Source organism: Indicator indicator, chromosome 14 (genome assembly GCF_027791375.1).
Source record: "Indicator indicator isolate 239-I01 chromosome 14, UM_Iind_1.1, whole genome shotgun sequence".
Classification (NCBI taxonomy): Eukaryota; Metazoa; Chordata; class Aves; order Piciformes; family Indicatoridae; genus Indicator; species Indicator indicator.
In genome coordinates, this window is record NC_072023.1 from 9273665 (window position 1) to 9288974 (window position 15310).

The window sequence follows — 15310 nt, forward strand, 5'->3', positions numbered from 1 at the left end:
TACTGTGAGACTGTGATACTGTGATTGTCTTTCTTGTCAAATCTGTTACGGCCATTGAGAAGGATTTTGGACTACTTCAAATCTCTCAATACATTGGACTGGAAGCTGGAAAAGGGAATTGCCATTTATTTGTCTGAGGACTCCTAGTTTTGAGGGTTTATTTTGATCAGATAGTAGCAACCTCTTTCAGTTACCTGTAGCTTTGATATTCATTAATATTTGTCAATTTAACTAATTTCTGTGATCCTCAAAGATTGCTGCCAGGAAAAGTAATCATCTGATTTCAAGTTTTTGAAAAGCTGAATAGCCTGCATTTTTGATACATCTTTTTCCTTGCCAGTGATGGATTCATCATCAGATACAGGCTTCCCAGGTGTTGTCTTGCCTTCAGAAGGTTTCTTGTCTTGGTAGTCTTCCTGACTAACATCCATCCTTACACCAGATTTTAGGCTGCGGAAGCAATAGTCACCAACCTGGCGAAGGAAAACTGGCTCAGTGCTGTGGGGGTTTAAGACCACCAAGTCACCCTCTGACAAAGGTTGCTTTCTAGGCAGATTGTTTCCCTTCAGCAAGACAGGCAAGTAAGTCTTTGTGGGTTCTAAATGTCCATGGAGAGCTGAAGGGACAGTAAGATACTCTCCAAATGTATTCAGATGCAATTCAGAAGTGGTTAGTGCTCCACCTGAAGCTGGGACTGTGACACCAGTTTTCACAGGAGAAAACTCACAGGAAGAGTGGTCATTAGGGGGCTGGGGCTCCTCTGAGTCACAAGGTAACTCCCTGGCAGTGACAAGTGGTGGAGGGGGTGAGTCACTGGCAGATGGCAGTAGCAGGCTCTCTGTGGTGATGTACTCCAAGGGACATTCCTGAGAAGATGTAATACAGCTTAGAGTCTGTGGAGATTTCTGCTCTTCGGTTCTCATGATCATGACTTTCCCACAGGCTGGTGGGGCTGGTGAGGCTTCTTCCTCAATGTCTTGGTGCTGCATCATTTCCTTCTGATCTAAGAGCAGGAAGCATTGTGGAGGACCTACATCTGGCTGTTCTGGCTTCTTCTGTGGAGACTGGGGACAGTCTTGCTTTGGGAGGGTCACATACTGAATGGAAACAGATTTCTCACAGACTTCTGCTGGGTCCACTTCCGAGGTCTGATGTTCATCAGACTGGGAGGACATCACTGGGCTGTACAAGTATGGACCATTGAAAGCAAAGCAAGGGATTGCTGTCTGGGAAGCAACAAGTGCATCGGCACTGTGTTTCCTTGAAACAAGAATGGTATGACCAGCAATTTGACTTGAGCAGACAAGTGGGGCATGCTCTGGCTCATTTAAAGTGTGGTATGAGTTCTGTAGGTCCAGCGCAGTACGGGAAGCATCTGTCTGTTTGACCAGCCCTTCAGGGCACTCTCCCAAAGTATTCCTCTGCCTGAATGTAGGAAAGTTAAAAGTTGCCCATGAGAGATACTTTTTGTGGTAAACATTAAACATAAACCAAGCTTATTTGGAAACACACAAAGCTACACACAGGATTAGAAAAACTCTTTTTTGGAGAAGAAGGCTAACCCAGATAGGGAAAAATTTAATCCCTTCCTCAAAAGCCACTTGTCCAGGCATTTTAGTGACAGAATATTTCACCATACCCTGCTGTGACTTAGGGAGATCTTTGAGACTGTCACCCATGGTGTCACTGTAATGTGCTGTTCACTTACCTGTCCACTACTTGAAGGAAGCTAGCCTGTTCCATCTTCTCTGAAAGGTTGTATTTGTTGAAGTCCAACTGACTGCTTGATGACCAGTTTGCTAAATGCGCTTTCTGAAAATTAAAAACCACACATGACAAAAGATGTCTCACTGGCAGTAGAATCAAGAACTCCGCATCCCTTCTGGACAAGGAAAACAATCAGGAGAGCCTATAGCATCTGGCAATACGGATACAACTTCACTAATATGATTAGAAAGTGTGTTCTCCAGGAGATGGTTGCTTTAAATCCATATTGCCTTGCCACAGAACTAACTACAAGTTAGTTACCTGAGATATATCATGGTACCTCCTGTCTTGGCTACAGTGATCACAAAATGATTGAGTTTAACATTTTCAGAGAAATGAGAAAAAGTGACAGCAGAGTTGCTATCCTGGATTTCAAGAGAGCAAAACTGAAGCTATTCAGGGAGCTACTTAAGAGTGTCCCATGCTTTTGAGAGCCTAGGAGTCCCTGAGTGCAGGTCAGTTTTAAAGAACCACCTTTCAAAAGCACAGGAGAAGGCAATTCCAGTGTGTCATAAGTTAAGCAGGAGGGACAAGCAATCGGCTCAGGAGAGAACTCCTTGCAGAGCTCAACAAGAAAAAGAAATGTGTGATCTCTGGAAGCAAGGTCAGGCTTTGCAGGAAGGTTAAAGAGCTGTGGTTTGTATATGCATGGAGAAGACACAAAAGGCCAAAGCTAAGTTACAGTTGAAACTGGCCAGTGTTGTATCAGACATCAAGAAGGGCTTTTAAAAGTATGTTAATAGCAAGAGAAGGTCTAAAGAAAACATCATAACTGTTCACTGTGGACTAGGAGACCGGAAGAGCTCTCAAGATTGTTGGAAGTCATGAAGAAGAGTGAGAAATAATGAGCCCTTCAAAGTACAATTCCCTCTTACCCCCAGGTAGCTCTGGATCAGGATACTTTTGCTGGGATTTGGAATCTTTTCCTCCCACATTTTCTTTTTCCTGCAACAGCAACACAGAGTTCTCAAGATATGCTTCTCATGATGTACAACCAGGAAAGACCTCACCACACATACTGTGCTACTCAGCACAGCAAAGCACCACCAAGGCCCTGGCATGCCAGCTTCTACCCTCATGTATGTGCACAAGGCTGCCCATTGCACACCAAGGCTAATCTCCACATAGACCTCTCTTATGGGGGACAAAAAGTGCCACAGCCTTTATGCCACTTGTATGGCAAACATGCCACTAAATGTCCTAGTCATAATGCAAGCCTACCTGAGTAAGTACTTGGAGCTGCAATAAGCAGCTATTAGCAAAATGATGATGAGAGCAGGGAGCATCACTGGGAGAAGCAGTGGTGGCAGAACTGAAAAAGAGAAAAGAAAAAGAGGTTTCCACCTGCTGGGTGGCTGCTTTCCCTAACAGGTTTTTCACTCTTCATGTGGGCAGATGAGGGAAATGTTGGTGGCATGTCAAAGGATAGGATCATGAGGCTTTCAAATGTGACCTCAACAGCTTCCTGACCAAAGGAATTCATCATTTCCCTGATTCTTTTTTTTACTGACAGCAGAGTGAGCAATAGACACTAACACAACTGTGGTTAGATGCCTTGCTCCACCAGGAACAAAAGGAATGTCTTCAGGCATCTTAGTCTTACTCTATACTGTCCTGAAGACATGGGGTCTCAAAGAGTTTCTAATAAAGAGCTTCATCTGCTAATGGCCATAACGGATAATCAACAACACACTAATTGCTTCCTGAGTACACTCCTCAGAATTTGCTGTTTTGCCACTACAAACTTCCTCAGGACAAATGCTGTAAGATCATACTGCTTTGGGTACAAAACCATATGGTAGCAGACATTCTGCCTCTGTGTCCAGATCCAGCAAAACATGTAAAGGTTTTATCTCCAACAGACTCTACAGTGTGTTCTATGCAGCTCTACAGTCACTCTCCAAATGTTAAAGACTGATAGCTTCTATTTTGTCTTCTCACAATTTAGGGATCTTCAGCCACTGATAGCAGGATGAACCACTGAAACTGGGAAATGAAGATGATATTTTGTGTAGGACCTTTGTTTGATTCTCCACATGGAAAACTTTATAGTCAGTTGTACTCACCTTGTGAAGGGAAGTAGGAAAGAAGTTTAAAAGGTCATTCCTGCTCACCTTCGTGATTAGCATTGCTCCTGTATTGGAAAGGCAGCTGTACAGACAAGTGCAGCTACCTTGTTAAATAATGCTAGGTAGCTCGTGGCTGAACCTAACTTCAACCCCATCTGAGAGAATGTATTTCTCTCTAGAGGCATTTCAGCCATTAACAAGGCCACAAAACCTTACAGAGGTAGCCTACAGGATATGTACCATTCTCAGTCCTCCAGGTGAACTCCTCACTCCATTCACTCCAAGGCCCATCATAGGCTGGAGGTGTGTTCACCCTTGCACGCATTTTCCCCCTGTATTCTGTAGATGGTACCAGCATCTGCAGGGTGAAGATGAAGGGAGGTTCATCATTGCTGATATTTAACCTCTGGACAGTCTGGGGAGAAGAAAGAAGCACAAATGGCGGAGGTGAGAGGATATACCATTCCTATTTGCTCAGCAAAGAGAAATCCAGGACTCCTGCACTTTCTAGGGCTTACCTTTTCATATTGATTGTTTTTCCAGTACTCAACTTCATATCTCTGTTTTATGATGTTATAATTCAGAGTGTGTTTTATCCAGCTCAGTTCATACTCTTGGTTCTCCATCACTGTTACTGACACATTTGCAGGTGGCAGCACCTTAACTGGAACACATGGAAAGTCTCTGCTCATAAACATACTGGTCCAATACTCTCTTTCACCACTGTGAATAATTTCCAGACACCAAACCCAATGTCCTTTTATGCAATGGAAGAAATCTCAACTTTTTAACACTTCTTAATTCTCCTCATCTTAATTTTCCAGGCAAATGCAATAAACCAGTAGTCCATTAAATAACAGAAAGCCCATAGCCAATAATATTGACAGCACTCCCTGTGCTGCAGAACAGCAGCAAAGCTATATGTGAAACACCTGTGCTAGTCCACCACATCTTCAGAGATTTTCAGCTCTCCTGACATTTTCACCCACTGCAGGAGCTCTCCCAGCTTTAGTCTGTGAAAAGTAGCACCAGTACTTCTGGATACACAGAGACAGAGATGATTCACCTGGCACACCTCATTCAGCAGAGGAGTTCTACCTCATCCAGTGCTCCAGGGGCCAATGCACAAACCCACAAGAGCTCCAGTGGCTTCTTGAGAAATCACATAGTGACACACTGCCACAAACACCTCTCACCACAGCTCCCTGTCACCTGGCACACCCACGAAGATCAATCACAGAGAACTTTGTAGGGTGACATTCACTCACTGAGGAGCTCTGGGTCGCAATCTAAGTTTCTGCACATCAGTTTAACGCCACCTTCCTCAGAGTAACAAGTGCCACTGAGTATCTCCACATCTACAGTCCACCTCCCCAGACCTCTGACCTGACACAGCATGAAGTTCCTTTCTTCATCTGTTCCTGTCTCTTCCTCTTCCCACCCACTTTTTCTCTCCAACATTGTCCTCAGCCCCATTTGCCTAGCCAATCATCTGTCTGAGAAACAACCAGGAGAAGCAAGAAACAACACAGCAACTCACTGTTCTTGCAGGCTATAATCCTTTTCTCCTCTGTCTTGACTCGGACAGACACATGGTACTGGCTCTGACTGCTGGAGTTGTTAACAGGGATCTCACAACTCTGGATTACATATGGCACCTGGTGCAAAGTCTTCTCATGCACAGGTGAGCACTCCTCTTCTCTGAGGGGAACATAAAGAGGTTTTGCTGAGATCAGGGAGAATGGGACAGAGCAGAAACTCCATGGGAGAGGGACAGGTGTGCTGCCTTGGGCAAAGCTCATACACTGAAGCAGGAGTGGCCCTGAAGAACAAGCCAAAGAGGACTGAAGTGGTGATTGCTTTCTTCACTTCCCAGCTGCATGTTAATCGATCCACACCATTGAAGAGGCAGCGAAGGTTCCTGGGCTGAAGGCCACCTTCAGAGAAGATGAGAGCAAGCTAAGTGATAGGAAAGCTCTGTCTTCTTACCTAGTGCTTCCATCCCTGCACAGCCCTGGTTTGTCCCACGCTACCTTCAGGGGTCTCCCACGATGCCTCTGTGCTCCACTCGCTGAACTGCCCAGAGAAGCTGCTGGCCTGACCTGGTCTGGCTCTCACACGAGCAACATAGCTGCTCCCTGGCACAAGGTCCTCGTGGCTGAGATGGCAGTGTGTGGTGTTGGAGAGCAAGAGTGAGATGGCTTTCTGTTGTTGTGGAAAGGAGGGAGAGAGGAGAGGGAGGAAATTGGGGAGTTGGGGAATGGAGAAGAGGGGGTGGAGGGAAGACACATGAAGAGTGAGGGGAGGCGACTGACAGGCTGCATCTCCCAACAATCCCACACATAGTCGATGCACATGCTGCCATGCACATGCTTCAGTACAGCACAGGAAGGATGAGGCACAGGTCCTGTCAGACACATTATACAACAGCAGGTGAACCAGCTCTTGCAGCATGCAGAGCCCCAGTTGTCTTCAGCACCAGCTACACAAGTTCACAACACTGCTCAGTACAGAGTTTTGTGGGAACCTGGCAAGATCCTTCTCTAAAAAGCTAAAGACCAGGCTGACAAGTACAGAACAGAAACACATGCAGATCTTATCAATGCTTATAAATATCTAAAGGCTGTGTGTCAAGAGGATGGGGCTGGACTGGTTTCAATGGTGCTCAGTGATAGGACAATAGTGATAGGAGGAGGGAGTCAGAAACTTCTTGGTGATGCCCAATGACAGGACAAGGGGCAATGTGTGGAAGTTGAGGCATAGGAAGTTCCATGTAAACATGAGGAAAATTTTTTTCACTGTGAGAGTGACAGAACACTGGAACAGGCTGCCCAGGGAGGTTGTGGAGTCTCCCTGTCTGGAGATATTAAAAACCTGCCTAGATGTGTTCCTGTGTGATCTGGTATAGGTGATCCTATTCTGGCAGGGGGGTTGGGCTAGATGATCTTTCGAGGCCCCTTCCAGTCCCTAACATTCTGTGGTTCTTTGACAAGGGGTAACAGGAACAAACTAAAACAGAGGAAGTTCCACCTGAACATGAGGAAAAACTTTTTTACTTTGAGGCTGATGGAACACTGGAACAGGCTGCCCAGAGAGTGGAGTTGTAGAGTCTCCTTCTCCAGAGGCTTTCAAAACCCGCCTGGACATGTTCCTGTGAAGCCTGATCTAGATGAACTAAGCTGAGTGATTGGACTAGATCTCCAGAAGCCCCTTCCAGCCCCCACCATTCTTTGATTCTCTGATCTAGGGAAACAATTGGCACAGTGTTTTTTTTGTTTTTTTTTTCAGTGAAGAACAAATAGTATTTCACTGGGCAAGTCACTTGCAAGCAGAAAGAGATCCCCTTCCACCCAACCTGAAACAACATTTGTTGCATCTTCTTAGAATGCCTAAGAACGGAATGGCCATTCATGTGCACAACTTCAACCACAGGCTCTCAACCATCCAAAAGAGAGGGGCCCAAACCAGGACAGCTCAGCTCCTCTGCTCTTACCTCCCAGGACTCCCACTCCCGCTTGTAAGAGACTTCATAGTCGAGTGCATCGCCCAGCCCTTGGCTTCCATCAGATGTTTTCCATGTCAGCAAGAAGTCTCCTGATCTTGTTGAGCTGACTGAGAGGTTTTGAGGTGGGAGGGTCTGAACTGAAAGGTGAAGTTACATCCCATGAGATGGCACAGCAAGCACAGGGACATGAAAATGGGAAGCAAATGCCTAGGTAAGCTTCCCTATTTCCAGAGTACCTTATCACTGCCACACCAAGTAGCTCCTTCTTGAGTCCCCCTTCCAGGTCAAGCTGCTCCCAGAAACTTGCCCACTTCCCTCCCTGCTCCATCCTCTCAATGTGGAATGCTTTGGCAGTTTTCACAATGGAATTGGAAATCACTTCCTCACGGAATGGCAAATGCATTCTGAGAGCTCACCAGTGCTCAGTGGAAGACGAGAATTTTGCCTTTAGCCCTTACCGTTTTGGAAAGGCTTGACATTTAGTTCTGCTTGAAGCGTCTGGTTCGGTTTGAAGCTGTAAACATACTCTGTTGCTATTCCAAGAAAGCTTGTGCTGTTATGACAAATCCAGTGCACAAAGGATTCTGGAGCCTCCTGCAAGTCATTTTCTCGCTGGCGTTTGCAAAGCATCTTGTTGTATTCCTCCCTGTGTATAGAGAAACTGATCTATAAAGATCTGCAAAATTAAATGTCTGAAACCAGTTCCAACCCACTAGAGTCAGAGAATCAGAGAATGCAGTGGATGGGAAGGGACAATGTTACAGTTTGAAACTAAAATGTAGTTGTAAGCAGAATTTTCCTGAGGTTTTGGACAGTTTGAGAGGGGTGAACTCCTCAGAGTTTATATTATGATAATGATAAGTCCAGCTAATTCAATTGGCCTGAAGAATAATAACAATAGATAGGTCAAAATCATTCCATTGGAGGATGGAAAACCTTATATCTTGCAGCAGAGTTGGGTTGTACCTCTCTTGGCTCTAGGCTGCTTCACTTGTGGGATTCAGGCTGTGCTATCTTCTGTCTGACCTTGGGCCTTTTCTGTTTGGTTTCTGTAAGAGGTACAAGGGGAAGGGGGGAGGCCAAGCTTTCCTTGGGGCCCTTCGTCTCTAAGTGGGGCGGGGGGAGGCAAGGGGAACTATTGTTCTGCTGTGTATGTACATGTAAATTAATTTTGTACATGTTTATTGCATTTTATACTGTTGTATTTAGTTTCTTTTGTACACACTGTGCCATTTTTACTTCCAAATTCTGAGTGTGGTGGATTTGTTCTCTGGGGCAGATTTACTGAAAGATAAATGGTTGGGGGGATCTAATTCAACCCATAACATACCTCTAGAGGTCATCTAGTCCAACCTTCCTGCAGTAAGCAGAGACATCCCCAACTAGATCAGGTTGCTCAGAGCCTCATCAAGCACAAACTTAAATGTCTGCAGGGATGGGGACACCACTACCTCTCTGGGCAACCTGTTCCAGTGTTCCACCACCTCATTCTGTGGTAACTTACTCAGGCATTTGTATCTCCTTCTTAGTCTAGCATTTTAGTCCTGTTTTGCATCAGTTAATATGACAAACAAGGACTTTTGCAAATGCTTTAACCATGTCAAAGCTGTGCAGCAGAATATTATATTTTGGCACAAATCTATTTTAGTTTTTAGCCTCAGTGTAAGTAATCTCATCTTTTTTTCTTTTTTTTCCTTTTTTTTTAGGTGAGAAATAGTATGATGAAAAATAACATCACGGAAATGCACCTTTTACTTAGAGTGAAAGGCAGCAACGTTTCTGATGAGCCTTAGCTTCTTGAAGACACTCATTCAGCAGCCCCAAAAAGACACTTAAAAAATTCTCCACCAAAATGTACTTTTGTATCTTTGGTGGTTCAGTTCTGCCAAGGGACCTCACATATTCATTAAAAAATTTTATACAGAACGTTAATCACTCTTTGAGATAGCCTTTCTCCTGGCCAAGGAGCATCATGAAAATTAGAAACAATATTTCAAACTAGACAGGAGCAAATAAGCTTTGTGTGCTTCCAGTAGCCTGAGCTGCTGGAATGAGGTCTTGCTTCTTTTTGTACCCTCTGGAGTTGTGTTTGTGCTTATGGCTTCCTGCCTGGTGTATTATATTGTTCCACTTCAGAAGAGAAATAATAAGTTGTGAATATGTAAGCCCAAATACTGTCTTCCAGGATAGGATGGAATCTTCTAGCCAAATATATGTCAGCAGGCATTATTCAGCACTATTGCTATTTTTAAAAGTTAGGTATTAGCAACAGAGAGAGGAGAATTCCCCTTGCACTTCTACTCTGCCCTGGTGAGGCCACATCTGGAATATTGTGTCCAGTTCTGGGCTCCTCAGCTCAAGAAGGACAGGGAACTGCTTGAAAGAGTCCAGTACAGAGCCACAAAGATGATTAAGGGAGTGGAACGTTTCCCTCATGAGGAACAGGAGCTGAGTCTCTTTAGGTTGGAGAAGAGGAGACCTCATTAATGTTTATAAATATGTGAAGGGCAGGTGTCAGGAGGACAGAGCCAGGCTCTCCTCAGAGATGCCCAATGATAGGACAAGGGGCAACAGGTGCCAGCTGGAGCATAGAAGGTTCCATGTGAACATAAGGAAAATCCTTGTCATTGTGAGGGTGACAAAACAATGGAGCAGGCTGCCCCAAGAGGTTGTGAAGTCCTCTTCTCTGGAGGCATTCAAAACCCACATAGCTGCGTTCCTGTGTGACCTGCTCTAGGTGATCCTGCCCTGGCAGGGGGGATTGGACTTTATGATCTTTTGAGGTCCCTTGCCACCCATAATGTTCTGTGATTCTGTGAAACCAGGGATATTCCAGAAGCATGGATCTGACTGACCGGTATGTGTGCATACCCTTAAACAAAAGAGCCCAAGGGCTGTGAAGTCCTGAGGATATTTCTATGTGCTCACCAGCATTACCTTATAGTTTGGGTGGTAGTCAGCTGTTCCTCATCTGTAAGCTGACCTTGTTTAATCATTGGCCAGTTTGAATTCAACTGTGTGATTGTCCACACTTAATACCTTTTTGTCTAATTAGTTCACTTCAGTCATGCTTCCCATGTGATTCACACACTGCATCGTGTAACAGTGTTCCAGAGAATCCTCCAAAAGTCCCTGTAATGTTATATAATCTTTCCTCAGAGGTACTGGATTCAAGGACCTGTCCAAGGACCTTTCACTGATACCGGCTTCTATCAGGTCTATTAATTCTCTCTTCTTTACCATAAAATCAAGAGTCCTTCTCTTTCCTTTCTTTCCTGTATTTCTAGACTCTAATTCATTTTCTTCTTAGCTTTTCCACCTTCCTCTCTCCCTTCACTATTCCTCCCTCTCTGTCCTTTCTTAACCTCACAACTGATCCAGTCTGGTGATTCAGTTCCCTTTTTGTAAGGAAAGAGATGTTAGCAGAGAGATAGCACCATGAACAGACCAGTATCTCTGGGAGGAAAAGAGATAGCACAGATAAACTCACCAGTCTTCCCTATCTCACAAATGCAGAGTCTGTGCATGTGCCTCAGAACTGAACAAAAACATACTCTCAGTGATGCTCCTAAATGGGCAAATAACAGGGGGAATATCTCCTCCCTTTTAGGTCTATGAACAATACTCAAGCTCACACTGATTCTGACACCATCTTCTCCACCCCATTAATAGCCACCTCTCTGCCCCATCTTACTTCATATCTATGATCTCACAGTAGAATTATAGGCAAATAACTGTAAAGGCAATAAAAAAACTTCAGTAGCACACTTCACTCATAGAATCATAGATTCAGAATGCATCAGGTTGGAAGGGACCCTTGAAGGTCATCTTGTCCAACCCCCCTGCAGTGAGCAGGGTCATCTTTACCTAGATCAGGTTGCTCAGGACCCCATCAAGTTTGACCTTGAATGTCTCCAGGGATAGGGCCTCCACCACATCTCTGGGCAACTTGTTCCAGTATTCTACTACCCTCATTGTGAAGAGCTTCCTCCTAATGTCCAACTTTAATCTACTGTGCTCTAGTTTCAAACCACTGCCCCTCATCCTTCCACTATATGCCCTTCTAAACAGTCCCTCTCCAGCCTTCCTGTAGGTCCCCTTCAGATGTCAAAATGTCACTATAAGGTCTCTCCGGAGCCTGCTCTTCTCCAGGCTCATTCCTCTTTTCCTAGAAGAGGCCTCAGAAGCAGGCACAACCTTTACTTTAACCCAATGACAGAAAGAGTTTGCCATGTTTTCTGGAAACCTGACTGCTGGGCCCCAAGGTTTTAGGTTGTGACCAATTTCCCTTCAGACTTTGATTTGGCAAAGCACATTCCAGGTACTTACATTAGAATATTATCCTTTTGGTAAAGAATCATACCAACAAGGGCATGAGCCTCTGAATGCTCCATCCATGTGCAGGTCACCTGTGAGTTGTAGTCATTGTGGCAGCTCAAGCTCTTCATAGGGATACTCTCTGAGAGAGGAATTGAGGAAAAAAGAGAAAAAACAAGGGAAAAAAAATGGAGTGATTACAAATGTAAATAGTGAGAGAGAGCAGGAGGTACAGGGATTCTGCCAGCAGAATGGGGAAGTCACTGGTAACAGTACTCTCCTCATCGCACCAATTTGCTGGAACTAGATTTATGACACAGAAATGACCAGACCTCTCATCAGGGATAACATTTTTTTTAACCTCACAGCTGGAAAGTGTGAAAATACACACCACCCTTGGAATGTGCACTATGAAGCAAGCTGCTTTCTTCTCCTTTATTTTCTCTGAAAGTAATAGCTGTGCTGCACTCTTAGGATATGACCTTCAGATGACAGAGAAGGCAGTTATGAAAACATGGATGTGCACTCTCAAATAATTTTTCTTCATAAGAACCACTGCCAGATTGGTTGAGGGGCTTTTTACAGGAAAATAAAAACAAAATAGAAAAGTATGACGATGTCCTAACTAGCAGGCTTAAGAGGGACCTCACTTTGATCTTCTACTGAAAATCAGCACAAAGTAAATTCTACTGCATTCCTTGTATAAACAGAAAATGGAGCATCCTGCATAGAAAGGCATGGTCTGAATGTAAGGCTAAGGCTTGGAATGCCAAGAGAACAGTCTGACTTACACCGTGATAGAGTTTCCTGCAGAGACCTCAAAGGGAGATGCCCTGCAACTGGCACTGCACCAGGCAGCATAACTCCCCCAGCAATATCGGGATGTTGCTGTTGGTAGCCCCCACACATATCCCTGTCTTGTGTCTGTTCACTTATCTCTATTCCTGTACACTACCACATTTTTCTATCTATCTATCCCTTCATTTTTCTTTCTTTCTTTCTTTCTTTCTTTCTATCTATCCATCCATCCAACTATCCATCTATCCATCCATCTATCTGTCCACATATCATCTATCTGTCCACCTATCATCTATCTGTCCACCTATCATCTATCTGTCCACCTATCATCTATCCATCTATCATCTATCCATCCATCCATCCCTCCGTCTCTCCATCAGGGTCTATTTACTACCTATCAGGGTCTATTCCTTCTTCCTATTCATACTCATTAACTGGTTAGCTTGTTCATCTCATCCATTTGTGCAGTATTTCACCTGTTCATATCACCAACATAGACCTGATTTGTCTGCACATTTATCTGCTACACACTGGTTTTGATCAAAATGTCTGTTGTCCTACAGCTTAGAATACGGTGGAGGAAAAAAAAGCAGAAAAGCAGAAAATGAGGGAGAGCATTAGCTGAAAGAAGAAGATAGAGAATCATAATAAAACAATAATAATAAAACAGCAGCAATAATAATATCAATTTGAAACTCACCTCGAATGGCTTGGACACTGCAGACTAAATACAAATTCAACAGAAAGATGAAAATCTCTTCCATGTTCCTATGGTCCTTTGTACAGGCTTGATCCTAATTCAGAAGATAATTGAGTTCATTGCTCAGTACCTACTTTCTTGCTCTGCTTATTGTGGAGCTTCTTGTTTTCATTTCTTGTAAAGTGAAGTAAAATTAATTTAGGGAACTTCTTCAGGCTTTGTGTAAGAATGACATTCAGAAAGAGTTTCTACCAAGCGTGTATTGCAGAACAAAATCTATGTCGTCTTCTTGTGTCAGTTTGCAGCAAGAATGAAGAAGCAAATGCACATCTCCAAAGAAACAAAGGGATTCTTGCAGCTGAGTAGCAAGAAGGAAAAAGATCTGTGAAGAGAACTCAGCCTTCAAATTCATTCATCCTTCTGTGAAAGCTTCCCTAATGAACCACAATGGTGTGACGTTTTTTACCTTTCCTTAAAACTATGATCCCCAATCACATAATGCCTGGGAACTGTAGGGATTGAGTTTCCGTATTTCTTCACTTCCAGATCTTGATTCAGCATGCTACTTATCATAGAATGGTTTGGGTTGGAAGGGACCTTAAAGATCAGGTTGCTCAAGGCCTCATCTGACCTGGCCTTGAACACCTCCAGGGAGGACGCATGCATGACCTCCCTGGGCAACCTGTTCCAACGTCTCACCACCCCTACTGTAAAGAATTTCTTCCCTATATGCAGTCCAGTATCTATTGCAAGTCTGCTTGTCCAGCAGCTCCCCAAACAAGTTGCAAATTGTAGAAATAATACCACAGAAACTTTTTTTTTTTAATGATTACTGAGAATAGATAGAGTGATTCAAAGATCATGAACCACATTGCTCAGTATTGGAATTCAAGTAATTTTGGCTGTGTCTCATTGCTCTCTCAAAAGTATAATAAACTCACCTACTGAAGTACATTACAGAGATGAAACTCTTTTTTACTTTGAGCATGGAAGAAACTCCTTTAAAACTCCTATTGACTTTGAGATGCCTGAATATCACTTCCTTTCACCAGAAACAGCTGGCTGAGATCTGGAATAAACATTAAAGCCAAGCAATCCCTTAATAACTCCCAAACCCTTGTATGAGACCAGACTGCCTGTCGTTTTGCTCTCCCAAGAGAGAACACAGGAACCTTACCTGATCTGGATACGGAGCTGGATGTGAGGCAGATGATTCAACCTGATGAGTGACTCTCCCTTTCTAGCCTTACCCACATCATCAGAATCCTTTGATGCAGAAGCTAGCAAAACCACACTTCCCTAGAACTGGAGACAGAAAGTTGAAAGCAACCACAGGATTTTCTGGGCACGTAAGCATCCAAAATAACTGCTCTATTCTTCTAGGCACCTTAAATGTCACTTTAAAAGATGAGGACCACGCCCTTTCAAGGAAAGGCTGTGCAATTGCCTGTAAAATAGGAAGTCTGTACTTCCTATTTCAGCTGCTAAAGTGCTTACTTAGATTGGACTGTTAACTGGAAAGAGAGGGGAAGGAAGTTTGTCATTGTCAGTCTGCATGTCAACAATTACCAGATCATGGGACTAATGAATTTTCAGATGAAAAAAGAGGACTGACTTCAACAGAAGTGAGAAATACTAAGATAGAATTCTCTGGGTTTTGCTCTAGTGTTGTTTCTTGCTAGACAATCTTCAAGGCAAGGATCATTGTGTACATTACTTGTACATATATATTGAGGGGGAGAACCACCTTTGTCTCTGTAACTGTTTAATTTGAGTAATGTTTTTAAAATTAATTTTTATCTATTTGTATAATAAATAATAAATTTAAAACAATATAGTACCTAGAAGAAACAAAACAAACAAACAAAACTATAAGAGGAGTTGATCTGAAGTTATTCTAAATCTAAGGGAGCTATACTATTTTAAATACAGCTTTAAGACTTACTCCTTCAGTAATAAGGACACTGAGTTGCTGGAGCATATGTAGAGAAGGGCAACAAAGTTGGTGAAGGGTCTGGAGAACAGGTCTTACAAGGAGCATCTGACCAGCACTGAACCAGCTTCTCTACCTTCAAACAGACTTGCTGATTTGCCAGTTACACCTCAAACTTGCTCTGTCAGTGAAAGTCTTCAGCTGTTATTTGCTCTGTTGAA

At 43.6% G+C, this 15310-nt stretch overlaps 1 protein-coding gene across 1 annotated transcript; it reads right to left on the reverse strand.

The window, feature by feature from the left end:
- Positions 1–227: 227 nt before the first annotated feature.
- CSF2RB (colony stimulating factor 2 receptor subunit beta) lies at positions 228–13220 on the reverse strand. The gene is made up of 13 exons (XM_054386827.1): positions 13157–13220; positions 11671–11800; positions 7800–7987; positions 7330–7478; positions 5870–6041; positions 5641–5773; positions 5377–5537; positions 4355–4500; positions 4077–4251; positions 2989–3079; positions 2643–2712; positions 1709–1812; positions 228–1425 (listed from the first exon to the last, which is right to left on the reverse strand). The coding sequence occupies exons 1-13, from the start codon at positions 13218–13220 to the stop codon at positions 228–230; spliced, it is 2781 nt and encodes a 926-aa protein (XP_054242802.1).
- Between the last annotated feature and the right edge of the window lie 2090 nt (positions 13221–15310).